The 20,284-nt window shown below is 38.9% G+C and overlaps 1 protein-coding gene across 11 annotated transcripts in view; it reads left to right on the forward strand.

Annotated features, from left to right (window-relative positions):
* The first annotated feature begins 2,838 nt into the window (after positions 1 to 2,838).
* NRDC (nardilysin convertase) overlaps positions 2,839 to 20,284 on the forward strand; it is a 163,559-nt gene continuing 146,113 nt past the window's right edge. For 8 of the 11 annotated variants that reach the window (XM_071217442.1, XM_071217443.1, XM_071217448.1 and 5 more), the window contains exon 1: positions 2,839 to 3,403. In XM_071217442.1, the coding sequence (XP_071073543.1) occupies positions 3,060 to 3,403 (344 nt within the window). In that variant the 5' untranslated portion in view covers positions 2,839 to 3,059. The remainder of the gene's footprint in view (positions 3,404 to 20,284) is intronic. The other 3 variants (XM_071217440.1, XM_071217439.1, XM_058303590.1) reach the window with 1 other exon arrangement.

The raw sequence follows: 20,284 nt of genomic DNA on the forward strand, positions 1-20,284 counted from the left end.
ACTACTTGTCTACATCTATCTCTCCTATTACTCTTCAGATCAGGTTACCAGCTTCTATTGCCTTATTACTTTCATAGCTTCCTAATTGCTCTTTCTCCTTCCTTTCAGTCTTACCCCTGCCCCCTACCATCCAATCCATTTTTTCACACATCAGCTAGACTGAACTACTTAGAAAACACTTATTCCGTATCCTGCTCATTTGTTTAATAATTTTTTACTGAGTAACTATAATGTGCCAAACATTGTTCTAGATGCTGTGAATCTACTGATACGCAAAATAGACAACACAATGTCTTCCTTACTCTTAGTAGGTTCTGTATGGTCTTGGCCACTGACTTTCTTTGCGCCCAGCTCACTACAGTTTACCACATTGACCTGCTTTCTCAGAGCTTTTGAACCAGTCTATTCCTTATACATTCCTATACTAATTCTTATATCTTCTTCAAATGTCAGCTTAAATGTCCCTTCTTTAGAGAAACTCTCTGACCAGGCCAGGTTCCTTTGTATTTCTTCTTCTAGAAATATTCACAATCATAAATTTTAAAAAAATTTATGTGCTTAATATCTGCTTCTCCTGCTAGTTCTATTTTAAGTTCCAAAAGAAGAGAAATTTCTTGCTCATCATTCTATTCCCAGTGTCTGTATTTGTTGGCTGAATGAATAAATGAATGCCTCACTACGGGGTTGAGGCAGCCTTGTAGATTAGGAATCAACAGGTGGATCTGGAACCTGGTAGGAAAACCACTTGGCCACAAATACCCCACAAGATGGCTGCTGGGAGACACTTGCAAGAACTCCTCTTTGGAAGGAGGTTTCCTCCGGAATCAAGGAGAAGCACTGGGTATTCTCCAGGGTGCCTTATCATTCCCCAATCCCCGCCGCCCCTCCAGGGGTTGAGGGGTGGGGTAATCAATCAAGGCAGAGAACAGCTGGAAATACTCCCCTGTCATTAGTGAAGTGGCTGAATAATTAATGGTTTAAAAGGCAAGTGCCAAAGCCAATGACCAGTTCTTGCCTTTCAACCCCTGCTTGGAACAGCACGCAAGTAAACCTGGGCATTTTGTAATCAGTAGTGGGGAGTTGTAGTCTGTAAACCAGCCCTCTTTATCTCTTTTCAGCTCCTTTCCTCTCTACCTGGGACTCATAATCTGTCATTCTCTCCCATTTCTCTTCCCTCCCTTCCTTAATAAATTACTGGCCTAACTAAACTAGCTTGCTCTTAAAATTCACTTTTTGTAGCTTAGCCAAGAACCTAGAGAAAATCTGGCAACAGGGTGTTGCCATATTTGTAAAGCCTGGTGGGCTTTTCTGTGAAATTCAGAAGCCTCCTTTTTAAAGGGAAAAACTAACAAGTCACACCTAGGGTGGGGCCTCTCTATTTTTAGTAAGAAAATTCAGGATGCTTATGGCATTGTTGCTATGGAGAGTTAAAAAAAAAACACCTCAATATAGATATGTCACTTCATGTATTTATGCAACATTTACTGAGTGCTTTACTATATACTGGAAAGTTATGCTAGGGCTGGAAAGAAAAAACACTCTTCTGAAAGAGGAAGTCTAGTGGAGTTGAGTTGCTTACTTTAAAAACTGATATGTTCTTGAAAAGATGTATGAAAAAAGCTGGGTCATTTGAACCTTTTTCATTTTATATACCTCTTCTACTGTACTAGTTTCATTTCCTGTCTGGATCATTGCATCCCTCCTCTCCAACTCCTTATTTTTCTATCCTGCTTTAGTTGTCTTTATACCATTTTAAAAAACATATAGTATTTATTTGTTTCTCCCCACTAGAATGTATGCTCCATGAAGGCAGGGTTTTTTACGTTTTGCTGTTGTATTCCCCGTGTCAGGAGGTCAGAAGAGGCCTAGGTTGGAGGTGCAAAATTGAGATTGCTGAGACACTCCATAAACATGTTAAAAATAAATTAAAAACTTGAACAGCCTTCAATACATAGCCCTGCTTCAAGTGTTTCTTCATTCGATCATATTTACTCCACTCCTTTTATGTGGTAGGATCTCGTTCTACATGGTAGCATACTATATCTTATTACACGTGTCAACTACCTTGGTTTTTCCACTTATGTCTATGTTTCAGTCACATTTTAGATGACTACCCACCATAGGTCCCATAAACAGAAAACTCCTTGGAAACAGGCACTTAGGGCAGCAGACTGACACCCTGCAGTTATTCAATAAAACATGGCTGAATTTAAGGTTCGGTAGACGGAATACTCTGTGAGGAAACGTAAAATATTTCCGCATAGAATTTTAAACACATCTACACCGGTCTTTCAAGCATTTTCTTGGACCTTGAAGGCGAACAGCACTAGGATTTGGCAGGAACTAAGGAGTAAAGGCCCCTGGCTATTTCCGGCGCTCAGCACAACCACGGAACAGCTTCCATTCAATCGCGCAGGAATAGACTTCCGGCGTTCATCTTTTTACATGCTGAGTCATGATGGAAGGCTCCACCCTAGGTCTGAAGGACAGTGTGCACGAAACAGGGTAGAAGCTTTGTAATTCGTTCCCTCCAAAGGCTTCTCGGTTCTCTAAGAAGGGAAATATTTCTTCCTGCGTCCACAGCGCCCTAACCAGGCACTGCCTCAAACCAACTCCCTTGGTACGTCACAAACGCTGCACAGGCTCGGCACGCTTCTCCCGTCGTGCTTCGCGTCACTCTCTCCGCCTCTTCTTCCCGCCCCGCCCAACTGAGATTTTGAAGGGCTCTTTGGATGCTGAGAGAATCCGGCCCTGTCCCTTTCATTCCCCTCCTCCTGTACTCCCATTGGTTATTTTCGTGCGCGTGACTTCTCTCTTGTATTCTGATTGGCTAAAGTCAGTAGCGTCATCCGTGGCCGGAGGGCGGGGGAGAGGAGGGAAGTTGGTGTGAGAGAGACCGGGTTGGGGGAGGGGTTCAGGCCTGGCCTCCTCGGCGGTTGCGGCAGCGCCAGCGCCCGCCGCCACCGCCTGGGAACGCGGAGGAGGAGGAGCGGCTGAAGAGTAGGAGGAGGAGGTGGGCCCTTGGGAGAAGGATGTCCATCACTCGGGCCTGGTGGTGAATGTTGAGGAGAGTCACGGTTGCTGCAGTCTGTGCCACCCGGAGGAAGTTGTGGAGTGAGGCCGGGCGGGAGCTCGCGGCACTGTGGAGAATCGAAGCTCGGGGTCGGTGCGAAGACTTGGTTTCCTGCAGATCCTTTCCTACGCTCATCATGCCTGGAAGGAACAAGGCCAAGTCTACCTGCAGCTGTCCTGACCTGCAGCCCAATGGGCAGGATTTAGGCGAGAGCGGCCGGGTTGCCCGTTTAGGAGCCGATGAATCTGAGGAGGAGGGACGGAGGGGGTCTGTCAGTAATGCCGGAGACCCTGAGATCGTCAAGTCTCCCAGCGACCCCAAGCAATACCGGTGAGGGAGGAGGCTTGGACTGGGGAGGAGAACCGGGTACGGGCCTCTCTGCTGCTGCCCCCGACACCGTATCTGTTCTTGTTTCCTTATCTTCCGAAGGCGCATCAGGAGCAGACTTCCCACCCCAGATGTTTCTTGGGTGGAAGTGGCAAGGGCAGTTAGGGGCTTCTTTGTGGTGTTCGCTGAAGGAGTGGGAAATCTTGAGTTCCACAGTGAATCAGAGACTGTCAGAATGGGCCGAGTGATTTTGATATTCGCTAATGAAAAAATAAAGGTTTCTCTGAGTAAGGCAGGCTGGATGTTGTGAGGAAAGGAATAAGGAGTGTGAGTTTTAAATGTGCAAGAGAGGGATTTTTACGGGGCTTATTATCACTGTCAACAAATATTTGAGGAACCCTGTGGAAGAGAGGTAAAATTAATAGGTGGGAGTTACAAGGCGATGGTGTGGCTTCAGTAAAAGAACTTTGTATCAAAGCTGGCCTAAGATTAAGAGGCTTGTCTTCATGGGTATTTCCCCATGACTAGAATGGTTGGGTGACCTCTACAGGAATATATTAGCGAGGACTTGGGTATCAGTTGGGTGAATTGTAGAAGACTTTAAGGTTTCTTTTAACCCTGAAATTCCTCACTTTTGGTTTATGCGGGAGTCCGCGAAGCATCTCTAATAACTGGTGACTCAATTCCCAGCTGACTGTTTCCTTCAGAGGTGGCTCATTTCATAGAATGTCAACACTATGATGTATTTTTAAAATTAATTTATTGAAATATATCCCCCACACACACAAACAATAAGTGTAGAGTAATAGTTGTGACCTTACAGAACAAACATATATAACATCATACAGGACTCTCATAACTCTACCACCAACACTTTACATTGTTGTTAAACCTTTTTAAATAATGATTAAAGAGCATTGTCAAAATATTACTACTAATGAAAGTATTTTGCCCCAACCCTCCCTATTATTATTATCTTTGTCATTTCCATATGAACATACATGAACAATTAAGTGAATAGTAAAAGTTGTGAACTTACAAAGCAAACATGCATAACATCATACAGGGGTCCCATACATCAACCCTCCCCCAACACCTTGCATTGTTCTGAGTTATTTGTTACAAATACTATGATGTATTTTAAATAGAGATCACAGTGCTCAACAACTTCATTTTACAGGTTGAGGAAATTGAAGTTCAGAGAGTCTGTTTCTTGTTCAGAATTTCACAGCTAAATATTAAGAGAGCTGGTACAAAAACCCTGGCCATACGGCACCAAATTCAGTGCAGCATTTGCTGGTTTTTATAAAGTTCCTATTCATAGGGAGTTGAAAGCTGAAAGATTCTAGGTCCTAATTTATTATAAGCCCCGACAGTGCGTGAGAGCTGGAAAGAACCTTAGAGATAATCTTATCCATTCCCCACCAGTTCATATGACAGGTGAGACTGAAGTACAGAAAGAAGTGACTTAGCACTAAGTTTAAGTCTAGACTAATTTCTTCTTTCTCTCCAAGTTAGAGGTTAACATTGTACAACCCTTTTTATTATTTTTGTCAGTTTGCAAGGTCAAAAGATCTTTATTGGTGAGCTAAATTTTCTTTTTCTCATCAAGAAAGAGTTGTTTTGGTAATATGTAAATGAGCATGTTGAATATTTGATGAAAGGTGCTTAGTTTTTTGCCTTACAGATTAAAATGTTCAATAATGCCTCTAGTCCACCCTCATAAAATTACTTATAATAGCTAATATTTACAAAATATGTACTATATATCAGGTACTGTTCTGCTTTAGAGGTATTATTTAATAAATTCATTTTCACTAGATTCATAAGACAAATACTTCTTAAACTGTGTGCCAGTTGCTGAGCTATCTTAAATCTTTTCTGAAATTTGACCGAATATAACTTCATAAATAACATTTTGTTCTGGGTGCTAGACAGACAAAGATGATTAAGATAGTGCCTGCCTTCAGGGAGCTTAAAATGTTTAGAGGGACAGTTACATTAAAAAACAAAATAAGGACACTAAAGTTTAAAAGAAGCCATAATGGAAGTACATGCTGGTATAAAGTAAGGAGTGGTAAATTCCACCTTGGAAGAAAGTTAGGAAAGACTTCAAAAGATAATGCTTAAGATGTTCTTTGAATAAATTGTGTTGTTGCATTTCTGTCATTATGTGACCTTGGTCAAATCATTGTCTTAATGTCTCAGCTTTCTTATTTTAAAATGGAGGGAGTTTACTACAACAGAATTGTTTTCCCATAATTTTTCCTCTTCTTTCAAAAAAGTAGGTCCACTTTTACCTGTTTTATATACTGGGGTTTCAGCTAGACTTCTGAAGAAAAGATTTTGTTACTTTAAAATAAAGGTGTAAACCTCAGGACTAAATAATCTTTAAAGACTTATCCAGACTATAGTTAAATTCTGTCAGTTTTTTAAACCAGAAACTGACATCTCAGGCATCTGAAGCCCAGAGGCACTGCTAATATGTTATCTCTGTGAAGCCTTCCTAGGCAGAACAAAATTCTTCCATTGTATTTCAGTAGTTTGCATTAATTAAATAGTAGCCTCTGGAATTTTACTTCTGTGTATATATATAATTTGTACTCAGCTTTTTTGAAATGTTGAGCATACCTCCAGGACACCTATTATACTTTCTTTGGGACCTATGTAAATGCTTGATAAGCATTGATTATCTTCTCTTTTTCTGGAAGGATCGAGGGACTCCAGAATGGAAATGTTGTTCACATCTTCATTGGTATGTGTCCTATGTAGTGGAAATGCTTAAGGGACAGGGTTAGTAATGGTATGTTCTAAATGCAAACAATGAGGAGCACTTACGTTTGGCTTGATTTAAATATAAAACACTTTGCATGTTTAACCTGTTTGTAATAAGACCTGCATTTCTATGGGGGAAGATCTGAGTAAAGTACATGTTATTTTTTAATGTTTGAAGGAGGATCACTATCCAAGTGAGGACAGCATTGAGACTAGCATCTCCTGGCCTCCAAATAGTTATAAGTGAGGTAGGTCACTTCTGAGCAGATGCCTTAAGTCAAGAGGTATCAGAAGGCAACTGTACATCAAAAAAACAAAACAAATTTTTTTTCTTTTGTAGTGGATGGGAAGAACATGGGTTTACTTGTTGGTCGGTTCAACTATTTGTAAATATACACATTAATGATGTGATCATAGAATCTTAGATCTATAAGAGAAATCATTGTGTACTTAGATATATATGAATTCTAGGAGCTTGACACCATTCAGTCTCTTGGATTCAGTTTGATCCCTGAATCCAAAACCCAATTTTGGTTGTATTGTTTAAGCCTTATAATACAAAGTAGAGGTAAGTTATTTCTGACCTCTTGAGGTTCAAGTTCATTTACTAAAGTGAACTTCAGTAAATTAACTTTAAAAGTTTCAACGTTTAAAGTTGAAATCCATTAAAATTTCCTTCTGAATACTAATGTGATTTTATAAACATGTTTTTTGTCTGTTACTGTTCTTTAGATTGATTTCTTCAGTGTGGGCAGGGGGGTGGTTAATAGGAATCTTATTTCTTTCTTTATTTTTGAGTTAGACCAGTAATTTATTCAGGTAGGGAGGGATGAGAAATGGGAGAAAATAACAGAGCAGGGGTCCCAGGTGAGAGGAAGGGGTTGAAAATTGACAAAGCGGGCTGATTTACAGATGACAATTACCTGTTATAGATTATAAATCCCCAAATTTACTTGCATAGTGATGGAAGCAGGGAAGAAGGCAGCTAGAGTCAGGGTCCAGAGGAGAGAGAGAGCAAGCTTAGCTTTGAGCCCACTTTTTGAACTGTTAACTATCCCACTCCTTTGCTAATGGTAGGGAAGGAGTTCTAGCTCCTTACTGTTTTGATTATCTCTCCCATCAATTTCCTTGGAGGGCCCAGTGAAAAAGTCCTTGGGGAATATCTGGGGCTTCTCCTGGCTTCCGGAGGAAGTCTTCTGAGTGGTGGAATCTTAGGGGAGAGTCTTACAGCAACCATCTTGGGGTTGTTGATGTCAATGTTGCCTTCTTGCCAGGTTCCAGATCCATCTATTGATTCCCTCTCTTACTAGCCTGCTTCATTCTCCCCCCAGAGTTTACTCCTTTATTCTTAAAGGGGTGCTAAAGGGAGATGATCTTTCTTCTGTAGCTACCTGCTGCTGGTTAGGGGCAGTAGGTCCTATCTGGCAAGGTGTAAAACTCTTGCTACTCTATCTCAGTTGGAGGAAGATGGATCTGGCATCCTGAGTGAAGCTGGATGTAGGTCCCATATGGCTAACAAGATGTTGATTCTGGAAGAAATAGACCTGATTAGAATTTTGAAAATATATGGTCCCACTAAGAGGATACTATACCACAGAGGTAGAAAAGGCCAGGTGCCAACCAAAGGCTGCACTATCCTGAAGTTGGTGGGAAAGAGTATTCTTCCTTCAATAGAATGGGAAGAAGCATTGCCCTTTTTAGTTTAGTTAAAGGAGATGAAAACACAGGGTTTCTTAAGGGGATGTCTGGTTTGTCCTCTCCCTAACAATAGGCATTTGGGCTAGAGTTAGAGGAAACAACTGACTCTGACACAGACACTACTTAGCGTTTTTACTTGAAGGGGTATTTCAGGCTGTCCAGTGACTGGCACTCGTGTGTCCTGTCAGGTGCTTCTGGTGAACTGGCACTTTCTTGGGCAGCTGGCGTCACTCGGGATTAGTGCACCAAGACGACCCTGGTGATCATTGTTCCACTTGGTATGCCCTGCACACAGCCAGCAAGCTGCAGCACCATTGACCCTTTCTCTATTATTCAATTTGTAACACGTGAACCCCAAATCTGATTTCTTGATGAGATTAAGAACATATATGGAGGTATTGGTTTTAGAGCAGGGTTTCTTTCTTAACCTTTTTAATTCCATAGACCCCTTTGCCAGTCAGGTGAAAACCATGGACCCCTTACTAAATCCACGCTATACTGCGTATTATTTAATAAATACATCACACCTGCAGCAACATGTCTCCACAAGAATAATGGTTTTTTTAATTTAAATTCAAGCTCATTGACTGCTTGTTAAGAACCCCTGTTTTACAGAATAGAAAGAAAAAAATATGTGAAAGTGGAAGGCATATGTAAAGAGTGTGCATTGCAGGCAATAAGAAGTTGAAAGAGTTCTTGCTTTATAGACTTTTTTTTGTTTTTTTTTTATGAAGTAAGCATTGCTGTCTACTTAAGTAGTCCACTAGGAAGCTATAGGGGAAATAGGGGGAAATATAGGAGAAGCCTTGAGTGGTAAAGTTTTGAATAGCTAATGTAGAGAATGAATGAAGTATACTTGGAGAAAATAAAAAGAGAAATTGTGGATTCTTGAGAGTAAAAATATATAAGTAAAGCAGATTTATCTGAAGGTACTTTCTAAAATCAATAGAATGTGGCAAAACCAGTTTAAGAAACAATTGTAATTTTGTGTTGAACTGTGTGCTCCGAAACATATGGTCCTAGTCTCTAATTATTGTATTCCTCTCTTCACCTTTCTTTTTACTTTCTCTTCCTCCTTCACTTTCCTTTTTGCTTTCTCCTTATTAGCTCGGTTTAACAGATGTTCGCTAGGCTTAAAGAATATCTCTATGGAGTTCATGTCTGTTTTGTTTACTTGCTGTCTAGCACATAGTAGATTCTTAAATATTTGTAGAATGTATAAAGGCATGAGTGTCTGCATGCCAGGCATTTTCACTGAACTCTTGAGGATATTTTGGCAGAAATTTCTTTGGTCAGATTTGTATTTTAGCCAGTTTTAAAAAATAATTACTTGTTTTTCAGAGAAAATGAGTATGAATAGTCAGATTACAGAAGAAGAAATACAAATTATACAAATACTAGTAGTATGTATGGTGAGATTATATTCTTGTAGAAACTTGTGTTTGAACATAATTAGCATTCAATAACACATTCAAGTGTTAGCTACTGTTTTTATATATTCAAAAAGGAAACAACTTTATTGTCTGTTGGTAGGCTAAAGATCAAATTATGATACAGTTCACTGCATAGCTTAAAAAAAAGATAGGTGGGTAATTGATGTGGCTCAGACCAACTCGGGAGCAAATGTGGCTTAGTGGTTGAACACCAGCTTCCCACTTATTATGAGGTCCTAGGTTCAATCCTGGCCCTGGTACCTCAAAAAAAAAAAAGAGAAGTAATTTTATATGTGATGATAAAGCAAGCTGTCCTATGACTTCTTTTTTTTCTTTTTTAAGGATTTTATTTATTTCTCCCCCCCTTTGTCTGCTCTCTGTATCCATTCCCTATCTGCTCTCTATGTCCATTCACTATGTTCTTCTGTGTCTGCTTGCATTGTCTGGAAGCACTGGAAAACTGTGTCTCTTATTTTTTGTTGTTGCATCATCTTGCTGCATCAGTTCTCTGTGTGTGCAGCGCCACTCCTGGGTGGGCTTTTTTCACTCAGGGCAGCTCTCCTTATGGGGCACACTTTTTGTGCGTGGTCGGGCACCCCTATGCGCGAGTGCCTCTGCATGGCATGGCACTCACTCCTTGCGTGTGGCAGCACTGAGGGTGGGCCAGCTTACCACATGGGTCAGGAGGCCCTGGGAATTGAACCCTGGACCTCCATATGGTAGATGGACGCTCTTATCAGTTGGGCCACGTCTGCTTCCCTATGACTTTTTAAAAAAAATTTTATTTATCTTTATTTTTATTTTTTATCTCCCTCCCTTGTGCTTTTTGTGTGCTGTCTGCTCTGTGTCCTTCTGCTATGCGTTCTTCTGTGTCTGTATTTATTTTTTATTTATTTCCCCTCTCCGCCTTGTGGCTTGCTTGTTGCCTGCTCTCTCTGTCCATTTGCTGCGCACTCTTCTGTGTTTTTTGCTTGTCTCTCTTTTTGTTGCATCACCTTGCTGAGTCAGCTCTCCACGGTGCTTGTGGGCCAGGCAGCACTCTGAGGCATGTGGGCAAGCCTGCCTGTACAAGGAGGCCCTGGGTTGTTAATCCAGGGCCTCCCATAGGGTAGACAGGAGTCCAACTGTTTGAGCCACAGCCACATCCCCCTATGACTTATTTTTAAGTGAAAACAAGCCAGTTGTAAAACACCATATATTGTCGAATTCCATTTTTTGTAGGAAAGACACACAAAGCACCACATCCTCACTTTACATTTACCTAATTTTAACTTCTTATGCTTAGATATGTACAGAAATGATTAGGAATGATGTTGTTTTTTTAAGGATTTATCTTTTTATTTCTTTCTTCCCCCCCCCCCCCCCAGCTGTCTGCTCTCTATGTCCATTCACTGTGTGTTCTTTCTATTCTTATCAGCGGCACCAGAAATCTGTTTCTTTTTGTTGTGTCGTCTTGCTGTGTCAGCTCTCTGTGTGTGCGGTGCCATTCCTGGGCAGGCTGCACTTTCTTTCGTGCTGGGCAGCTCTCCTTACGGGGTGCACTCCTTGTGCGTGGGGCTTCCCTGCGCGGGGGACACCCCTGCATGGCAGGGCACTCCTTGCGTGCATCAGCACTGCGCATGGGCCAGTTCCACACGCGTCAAGGAGGCCGGGGGTTTGAACCACGGACCTCCCATGTGGTAGGCGGACGCCCTATTCATTGGGCCAAGTCCGCTTCCTGGAATGATGTTAAGCAATCATGTCTCTGGGGAAAGGAAGGAGGGATTTGAAAAATTTTTTTAATTTATTTTTTTGAGCCTTGTGGAGTTGTGGAGTGAGTGTAGCTCAGTAGTTGAGCACATGCTTCATGTGTATGAGGTCCAGGGTTCAATCCCTGTACCTCCTAAAAAGAAAAAAGTCAACCTTAGTTAACAATAAACATAAGTATTATATGGCCATTGTAGGAAAATTAGATAACAATAAGAAAATTAAAAAATTTTCCATAATCATTCCACACATTATTAACCACTGGTATTATTCTTTATAATCTTTGTATACTTTTCCCCTATGCATTTATAATTTATACATTTTTTAAAATGGTATACCATATTTTAACAAAATCGTGGATATTTTGTTGTTTCATTGTGTTTTCAGTATATGTCTGTAGAAGTCCATTGTGTAGCTGTATCATAATTTAATCATTAATATTTTATAAGATATTTAGATTGTCATTTTTTTTTACCTCAGAAACCTGTTCTCAACTGAATCCTGCGGGTGTGGGCCCAGTCATAATGGATTTGGCAGATATGCAGGGTGACCTTTGATGATCTGGTCTCTTCTCTTCGGGGAGGCCTGGCAGACAGGGGGATGATTTATTCTGGAACCTCTGCTCTGACATAGGTCTCATGTTTATATGGGTTTTCAGAACGAAGTCAATCATTAGGCCTATCCAAATCAAAGGAAATTGAGTCAATTATAATCCCTTTCTAGTTTTATGGCTCAATTACATGGCCTGGACTAGGATTAAACTTCAGAAAAGTAGGAAATAGACCAGAGTTGGGAAAGTTCTTTTGGTCCTCTGGGAAGATATTTAGAAATTTTATAGTTTTATTAATCTTTATTAATCTTCCTTCTCCTAATAATAATAGCTGGTATTTCTTGTGTTACTATGTACTAGGCACTGTGCTAAGGAGTTTACATAGATCTCATTTAATCTTGATAGTGACCCTATTAGATAGCTTTAATTATGTGGTACCTTAAATGCTATTCTTTGAAAATATATTACAATGAGTAGGCACTGAGCAGTAATTAAAGTGTAAATGGATTGTATTTTTCAGTCCTTAATTTGGTTGCTCCATCTGCTCTGCTGTTTTGTGCTTTTTTTCTTGGCACATGCTGAAACTCTTCTTTCATCATTGCCTTGTGAATTAGAGCACTACCTCCTTTGTGAATCCTTTCTGACTCTTTTCCTTCTATCTTTCCCTCCTACATGTAGATTTAGTCATACTCTTCTGTATATACCCTGTAGCAATTTTTCTCAATCTATTTCATATTTTTCTAAGTTTTTGTCTTTCTCCTCTATTCTAAAATTTTTGAAGGGAGGGACATCGTCTCTTTAAGTCTTTTCATGCCTTCTTTTCTGTTACTAATGAATGAACACTGTCTTTGCCATTTGTACTAGATCCCATTTCCTCTCACCTTTAGTATTTAGTCAGGTATTCTAGCAGTTGTTCCCTTTCCATCCTGCATCATTGATTTTCCTCTTTTGCTGGATTATTCCCATGAGCATACAAACTTACTGTAATTGTTCCCATTTGAGGAGAAAGTATATTTCTTTACTCCACATTCTCTTTGAGCTAGCTCTTCCAACCACACAGTTTTTCCATTTCCATTACAACAAAACTTTCAAGAGTTGTCTCTTGTTACAGTTTGCTATTCATTTGCTCCCATAATTTTCTGAACTCATTCAGAGTGGGCTTTTGCTACTGTTCCTATACCAAAATAGCTATTTTCAAGATCAGCAATGACCTGTACATTGGTCACTTCTCAAGATCATATCTTCCTCAGTCTATTGGCATCTATGACTCAGTTGACTATTCTTTCCTTCTTGAAATGATTTCTTCACTTGGCTTCCAGGTCAACACTGTTCTTAGTTCTCTTCTTTGCTTCACTCACAAGTTTCTCAGTTCCCTAAACTTCTGTTCTAAATTTTGGCATGCCTAGGGTTTAGTCCTAGAACATCTATTTTCTAGGTCTACTATTGCTTTTAATGTTATCTTGAATCATATGGCTTTAAATATCACCCTGTATAAATAATGGCTTTTCTCAAGCCTTGTACAACAAGGTCAAAACAACTTTACTCAAGTTCCCTGCCTCTATGTGTTGTCTTTCTCAAGTCAGTTTTATTTTTCTTCATAACACTTATTGCCATTTGATATACTATGTATTTATTTATTGTCTTTCTCCCACAGTGGAATATATCTTAAGGAGAGTAAGGACTTTGTTTTGTTCATGCTGTATCCCCAGTGCCTAGAACAGTGCCTGTCTCATAGCCTTGCTTCCATCTCTGTGCCCTTCATCCTTTTCTCCTCTAGTCTAATTGTTGTATATGTTCTTTTAAGCCTTCTTTTTTTTTTTATTTCAGATAAAAAAATTTTTTTAAAGAAATGAAACCTCACAGATATAGTTGACACTCTATATCCTGCCCTCTCCCATTCCTTTCCCTACCCTCTCTTTCTGAAGTGTTAACCGTTACCTGAATTTGGTGTATATACCATTCCCATATATATTTTTATACTTTTATTAAGTACACATTTACCTTAAAACAGTCTATATACTTGATTTTTTAGGAGGTATGGGGGATTGATCCTGGGACCTTGTTTGTGGTCCCAGGTGCTCAACCACTGAGCTACATCAGCTCCCTTTATATACTTGTTTTTGCATGTTTTTAAACATGATATAAGTCAAAATAGTATCACAGTGGATGTCTCATAGCCTTTTTGTTGTTTAGCTCTGCTCTTGAGATTTATTCAAGTTGATGAATGTATTCCTAGTTATTTCTGTAAACTGCCATTTAATATTTTGATGTATGAATACATTATAGTTTATCTCTTTTCATTTTTGGTCATTTAGGTCATTCCCAATTTTGTTATATTTTGTTTTGTGACTGTGCCACAGTTTATCTTTTCTCTGATTATTGGACATTTGTTTCCAGTGTTTTCAGGAACAATTTTTTTTTTTTTTAAAGATTTATTTATTTATTTAATTCCCCCCCCTCCCCTGGTTGTCTGTTCTTGGTGTCTATTTGCTGTGTCTTGTTTCTTTGTCCGCTTCCGTTGTCAGCGGCACGGGAAGTGTGGGCGGCGCCATTCCTGGGCAGGCTGCTCTTTCTTTTCATGCTGGGCGGCTTTCCTCACCGGCGCACTCCTTGCGCGTGGGGCTCCCGCACGCGCGGGACACCCTTGCGTGGCACGGCACTCCTTGCGCACATCAGCACCGCGCATGGCCAGCTCCACACGGGTCAAGGAGGCCCGGGGTTTGAACCGCGGACCTCCCATATCATAGATGGACGCCCTAACCACTGGGCCAAAGTCCGTTTTCCGTCAGGAACAATTTTATACATGGTTTCTTGTGCACACATTTGAGAGTTTATCTAGGGCATATAAGTGAAATAATTGAGTCCTATGGTATATTTATTTTAGACCTTATTAGATGTTGCCAAGGAATATTTCTAATTGTTTTCTATTTTTATTATTTTATATTTATATCATTAGAGCATGAACATTCCTTTTTTTTTTGCATTCTCACTAACTCTTGACATTGCTAGATTTTAAAAAATTATTGAGAAATCTGATCTGTGGGAAATGATTTAGTTTTTTAAAAAAATTGCATTTTCCCTTATTATTGGGACAGTCTTGTTTCTTGGCCATTTGGGCTTCTTTTGTGAACTGCCCATTTTTCTTTTGGGTTGTTTCTTTTCCTCTTTTAAAATTGACTCAGAATAATTCTATATTTTGATCACTAAATTATTTCTTGGTTACATGAGTTGCAAATATATTCTCAGTCTATAGCATGTCTTTTTGCTTACAAAGTTTTAAGATTTAATCTTTTTATTTATGGTCCTTTTTTTTCTTCTAAAAGTTTTACAGTTTTGCATTTAGGTAAGGATTTAATATTATTACTGTTTTTTAAAATGTGGATAACCAGTTGTCCAAGCACACTTTTTGAAAAGCCTATGTAGTGGTTTGATATAGTTATGAATTCCAAAAATAGATACTGGATTATGTTTGTAATCTAGTCTGTACCTGAGCATGATTAAGTTATGATTAGGGCTTTTATTGGGTCACATCATTAAGGTGTTGAGTCCCCACCCCTTGGTGGGTGGAAATTCACAGATAAAAGATATGGCAAAGGACAGAGTTGAGGGTTTTTGATGTTGGACTTTTGATGTTGGAGTTTGATGCTGAAGCCTTAAGCAGGAGCCTTCAGAAGTAAGCTCACAGAAGAAAGAGAGGCAAGCCCCAGGAAGAGAGGAACCCTGAGCCCAGGAAGAAGCAAGCCCTGGGAAGAGAGGAACTCTGAACCCAAAGAGAAGCAAGACCCTGGAAAGGGAGGAACCAGGAAGCCTGAACCCTCATGGAGTCGGCAGCCATCTTACTCCAACACATGAAAATAGACTTTGGTGAGGGAAGTAACTTATGCTCTATGGCCTGGTATCTGTAAGCTCCTACCCCAAATAAATACCTTTATAAAAACCAACCAATTTCTGGTATTTTGCATCAGCACTCCTTTGGCTGACTAATACAGCCTACATCCCAGGAGTTGCCAAATGTTTTCTTTAAAGGGCCAGATAATAAATATTTTAGGCCTTGTCAGTTGAGAAGCAAGATTGAGGATGTTATTTAGGTGCTTCTTTAACAAGAAAGAGAACAAGTTTCTGCAAATTTTAATGAAGATCTTTATTCAACTTAAACAGTTTATTATAATAGTAATAAAGTACAATTTTTGTTGTAATATAGGTATACTAATGAGAAGTATGGAATTCTTTTATTGGGATGGCATTTTACTTAATTGGGGTTCACAGTGTCTCTTATCAAAGTCAATTGCAAATGTTCATCTGTTAATGGTGATTTGTAATGAGAGATTTTACATATTTCATCCTTGAAAATGTTGTTTCACATGGAGACGGTCTGCCAAATACTGATGTCATTCCATGAGCTTATGATTTTATTTGAGCATATTCATTGTTTGGGAGGAAACGTATAGAATTCTATTAGATTTTTCTCTGATATTTTTGCCTTTTTACATTCGTTACATTGTAGATTAATCACTTACAATTGAATAGTAGGTGGAAACTCCTCAACTGCACAGTTAAATGGACTTTTAAATATGGAAATTTCCTTTGTACTTGCATCAAGGTCTGAAGGCCTTGTTGCAGTGTACTGCGGCAGTTGTAGTTTTCTTGGAAAATACAGCTGCTGTGAATTTATGTGGGAATGGAGATAGTGCTTCTTGCTTTAACTTTTGACAAAAAAGTGTGTAAAGCAGCTTACCCTTGTGATTCAAACATTAGTTGAAATGACTTTACTGCAGTGTTTTGCATATAAGTGCTTTTGTATCTTATAATTTGAGGTTGAAGTCTGAAGAAAAACTTTCCAAAGCTATTCAGTGTTTGATAATTGTGGTTGAAGGTAGTTCTTCTTATTCAGAAAAATTTCAGTCTTAACCCTGAGGTAAAAAAAAAATTGCATTAATTTTTCTCACTGCTAAGCCAGAGAACACATGGTAAGGACAAGTCCAGATATTTAGTTTCTATTTCTGACAACAATTTACAAAACTATCATTAAGTCTACCGGAACATTTGACACTACCAGTTCAATAGCATGATAAATTCAAATATTTTCTGCAGCGTACCTACAATGAATAACCATGGGCTTTGAAATACCTCACATTTCAGTTTGTATATTTGTCCAACTCAGTCATTTTTTTGCTCTACACATTTTTACTAATATCAATTTGAACACATTTTAGCAGATTCTGCTTTAGCGTATACTGAATTTTAATATTTTCTCAATCTCTGAAAAATTCCTAAGTCATGTCAAACTCAACCTTGGTTGAGTTTTAACTACAGCTGAACAGTATTAGCAACATCTGTTGATATATCAGAAATTGAGGAAAATCACTTGAAATTATTTGCCTTGATTTTTAGTTTGCTCTGAAGGTGTTTCAAGTGTCTTCAACTCTTCAAGCAACAAGTTTAAGTCAGTTTATTTTCTCTGAACACATTTCTTCTGCTGCAATCAAACACAAACTAATTAACTCACCATTGGTAAATAGCTTTCCTTACATGGCTAATGAATTAACTCCACGGAAAGTTTCTCTGGTTGCAGTCTCATTTTCATTTTTAATTTTTGTGAAGAAATTCTGCTGTGATGAGTTAATTTGTTTTACATTTTCTAACTTTTCTGACTTTTGCTTTCCTGTGAGTTGGGAATATTGTGATGAGTGCTTAGTCTGATGTAAAATTCAGAAACAGTCCCTAAAACCACTCACTTCTGACACCAGTTGCAAATTTGGGGGTACCTAAGACCACTCTCAGGTTTGATAATTTGCTAGAAGGACTCACAGAACTTCCCAAAATCTGTTGTATTCATGGCTATGGTTTATTACAAAGGATAAAGATTAAAATAAGCCAACATGTTCAGTGAAACAAGCAAGATACATAGGGCAGAAGAAATTGTATTATATATTCTATAAGACATATAGAAATAGCAAATTCAGAGAGAAAGCAGACTAGAGATTACGGGGGTGGGGGGATGGAAGAGGAGGTGGGGGTGAGGTTTGGGGAAGTGGAGGGAAGGGTGATGGATTCTGATAGGTACTTGGCTATGTTACAGAAAATAATTTAAGAACATTCCATGGGGTAGGCCAGTAGTTTATTGAAAAATGGAAGAAAAGAACAGAATTATGCACCCCAGGTGTAGGTGCAGGCTCCTGGGCAGAGAGAGAGCAGTTGGGTTTATGAGGCTTACCTTTATTAAACCATTATTCACTCCTCCCTTCCTAATGTTTGGGGAGCAGCCCCAGCTGTTTGCTGTTCTGATTGGTTACCGCACCTGTCAGTTCTCAGGGGTCCAATGGTGAGTCCTTTTCAAGGTATCTGGGGCTTCCCCTTGACCCTGAGACATGGAGGTTCTGGTTTTTTATGGGATCTTTCCTGCAGCCTTCCCCTCAGGAGGTTTCCAGGTGGGGTTTCACAGTCAGGACTCAGGGCTACTTTCTCTTCCAGGTCTCAGCTGGCTCCTCTTCCTTTTCCCTAAACTATCCTGCCTCAGGGGAGTTGTAAAAAAAATAAGATTGTGGTTGGCAAAGGTTGGGGGAGGGGGCATTGGGGAAAAAAGTTAATTGGTACTTAATAAATTTTATATGTGAGGAAATAGAAATTCCTAGTTTGTCATTTCCTGCCTTCCTTGCTTAGAAGACTAAAAATCTGGCAACTGAAGGCCCAACCAACCAAGGTCTTGAACCAGTTGATGGGGCGTAGGGATGGGGGGAGGGATGTAGGGGTCGGGGAGTAAACTAAGTGAGAGAAATACGGGACAAAGTCCAGGGAAGTTCCAAATGTGGAGCTTCCAGTTATACTCTCCCAGTGGAGTTCTGGCCAGTGCTTCTCTTCTTGATAACAGTGTATGACAGTATACATGGAATATTGCCCATCAGGGAACTCAATGGAGCTTGGGCATCTAGAGGCTTTATTGGGGCACTGTCACATACATATGGTTGACTAATCCTGTGACTGACCTCAGTTTCCAGTGCCTCTGGAGGTCAATGTGATACTGCATTACCCAAATCCCCCATCTAAACCACTTTGCCTGGCTCAAATTTACACCAAATAAATAGAGATACTTTTTAGAAGGTAAGACATTCCAAGGGCATAAAGATCATTTCTCAGGAGCCAAGAAAAAAGGCAAAACTTCTCTTTGGGTAAGGCTAATTCTTTATTACATATTTGGTAATGACATGTTTTATTCTTTTAGCATAGCTGTAATTTAATTACATCATAATGCTGTTATCTAATTTGATAACAAAATTTACACTCCCCTGTCCCTTAAAAGTGTGACATTTGAATTCTGCTTTTCTTTTTTGTCTGTAGTGAGTATGTACTGCTATTTATAAAAAGTTGAAGTACTTTGATACATTTGCTGCTTGAAATGCTGCCAAGTTATACCTGCATCACTGTGATTTATAGTGTGTCCAGCAGCAGTGTGAAGTAGAGTGCCATGTATTGTCTCTGTTACTATCACTCACCTCTGCCAATGTAGCAAAAGCAGCCATAGACAATACATAAATGAGTATGTCTGTGTTTCTATAAAATTTTATTTATGGACACTGAAATTTGAACTTCATATAACTTCATGTACCACAAATTATTCTCTTGATTTTTTTCCCTAGCCATTTAAAAATATAAAAATCATTCTTATTTTGCAGGCCACTCTGATCTATCCTTTCTCCCTTTAATGCCACTTCTGTCATGTATCAGATTTTTATATATGCATAGACCTTTTTTCAGGGATTTTTATTATGTTCTATTTTGTTGATTTCTTATTTCAGTATATCATGGCCTGAAAATTCATATTTCATTTGAAGAATTTGTTTTACTTCATATGTATTTTGAATTCATCTCATTTATGTTAGAACCAGCACTTTTATTAATTTTTCATTAATCTTTTCTGATAATGATTTATAACTTGCTCCCCACTACTCCTCACCATTCTTCTGAAATACATGCCATTTTTTTTTGATAAATGAGTATTCAGTGTTTATATAGTATCAAAATATTGATCATTCTGAGACATGCCTTATTTTTCAAAACAATTTAGCTGTAATTCAACATGCTGTACAATTCATCCATTTAAAGTTTGCAATTCAGTGACTTTAGTATATTCACAGTTAATAGCACCCATTATCTCAGTCACCTTTAACACATTTTCATTATTCAAAAAAGCCCCACATCACCTTCCCATGTTTCCCATCTCCTGCAGTCTTAATCTTCACTAATCTTCCATCTGTCTCTCTAGAATTGCCTATATTGGATATTTCATACAAATGGAATCACACAATATGTGATCTTTTGTAACTGGCTTCTTTTACTTAGCATAATGTTTTCAAGCTTTATCCATATTGTAGCATGTATCAGTACTTCATTTCTTTTTATTGAGTAGTAGTCCACTGTATGGATGTATATACCACATTTTATTATCCATTCATCAGATGATGGACATTTGAGTTGTTTCCACTTTTTGACTATTGTGAATAATGCTGCTATGAATATTTGTGTACAAGTTTTTGTGTGGACAAATGTGTTCATCTTGGATATGTAAGTAGGAATGGAGTTGCTGGGTAATAGAGTAACTATGTTTAACTATATATTTAACTGTTTGAAGGATTGTGAAACTGTTTTCCAAATCAGAAATACCATTTTGCATTCCTACTAACAGTG

Source organism: Dasypus novemcinctus, chromosome 9 (assembly GCF_030445035.2).
Source record: "Dasypus novemcinctus isolate mDasNov1 chromosome 9, mDasNov1.1.hap2, whole genome shotgun sequence".
NCBI classification, from domain to species: domain Eukaryota; kingdom Metazoa; phylum Chordata; class Mammalia; order Cingulata; family Dasypodidae; genus Dasypus; species Dasypus novemcinctus.